General features: G+C 56.1%; 1 protein-coding gene across 1 annotated transcript in view; it reads right to left on the bottom strand.

Annotated features, from left to right (window-relative positions):
- The window catches only part of AK4 (adenylate kinase 4), a 3515-nt gene extending 2460 nt beyond the window's left edge, over positions 1–1055 (bottom strand). The window contains exon 1 of the mRNA XM_010285020.1: positions 971–1055. Within this exon, the coding sequence (XP_010283322.1) occupies positions 971–1055 (85 nt within the window). The remainder of the gene's footprint in view (positions 1–970) is intronic.
- Between the last annotated feature and the right edge of the window lie 398 nt (positions 1056–1453).

Below are 1453 nucleotides of genomic sequence, written 5' to 3' on the forward strand. Positions count from 1 at the left end.
AGCCGACTCTGGCGCAGGGGCTGGAGGCGAGTAAGGGGGCACAGGCAACAACAAAACAGGGATAAATGCTGGAATGACAAAGCAAAACCTGAGGGAAAGAAAACGCTGTGCGCAGACGAGTAATACACTGCTGGTTCGCACGGAGCACATCAGGGATACTGTGATAAAATGGTTCATGCAGGCATCACCCAGCTCTCTGAAACCCCCGTCCTCCAAAGGTACCCGGCGGGACCTTCCGTTCGGAAAAGCCAGCGAGCGGGTGGGAGCGTCCAGTCTGGCTGCCGGACTGCAACCAGGGGTGACTCCGAGCCGGTCCCCTCTCCAGTCTTCTCTGCTGAAAACACTCTTTTTCCATTTTGTAACCTTCTTTACATCTGTAAAACCCTCTGAGACCTCCCAGGCTTTTCCCAAGCCGAGTATTATTAGCTGAGAGCTTGTAGGACATCGGCACAGGGAATGAATGAGCCGTTACGAGGAAGAATACATTTAGTCCGTCTTACCAAGTAAAATCAGTCTATTTATGTTATCAAAGGGACCACTCGAAATAAATACGCTGCTTGTCAGAGGACTGCTGGACTGGGGCTCTGACTGCAGCCGTCACTCGCACCCCCAGGCGGGTGAATTCCCCCCAAATTAGGAGGAGGAACGCGACAGAGCAGGGCTGCCAGCATCGCTGCTGCCTGCATTCAGACTTCAGCTTCGGGGGCAGCCTGTCCCTCGAACATCTTGGTATAAGCGGAGGTCGGCACACAAAGCAGGCGGCTCCCGAAATCCTCGTTACCAGCCCACGGCCGGAATCGCTTCGCCCTTGCGGCACCCTCAACCCAAAAGCCGTGACGAAACGGGAGCTGGTCCCGGGACCAGGCTGCTGGGGGTCGTACCACGATAAATCGACATCCCGAGCTGCAAGAACCCGGATCTGAGAGCGTCGGTGCAAACGCCCACCAGCGCGCTGAAACGCTAGTCTGACCGCAACGAAACATGTACTTGTTCACGCAGCGCTTGTGGCCGTAGTATTTGTTAATCACCACGTTCCTTGATGAATTAATTGGCATTGTCGTATGAATAATGGAATTTTAGTAGTGGGGATTCACAGACAACTTCCAGCCGGCCTGAACCTACAGGGCTTGAGGTCTCAGACGCTGCCGGACCCCCCGGTGCCCGCTGGGGCGAGAAGAGCTCGGCCGGGCCCCAAGAAAAAAAAAAGCCACCCCTCCTCTGGGGCCACCCAGGGCCACGGGAATAAGCCCGGCTCCACCAGCCCTCCAGCCCGTGGCACTAGACCGTGGAGTTACTTCAGCTGTGAGCTATTTTGTATTTTCCCTCTCAGGAGCCCGAGAGCTCTCCAAAAGCCCAAGTCTCCTACGAGTCACCTGGCTCAGACTTACCTCCGTGTTCACCGGCTCTCTCAAAGAGCCTCAGCAGACGGGCAAGGGCTTCTCCCCCGACAGCC

Source organism: Phaethon lepturus, unplaced genomic scaffold (genome assembly GCF_000687285.1).
Source record: "Phaethon lepturus isolate BGI_N335 unplaced genomic scaffold, ASM68728v1 scaffold24744, whole genome shotgun sequence".
Taxonomy (NCBI): Eukaryota; Metazoa; Chordata; class Aves; order Phaethontiformes; family Phaethontidae; genus Phaethon; species Phaethon lepturus.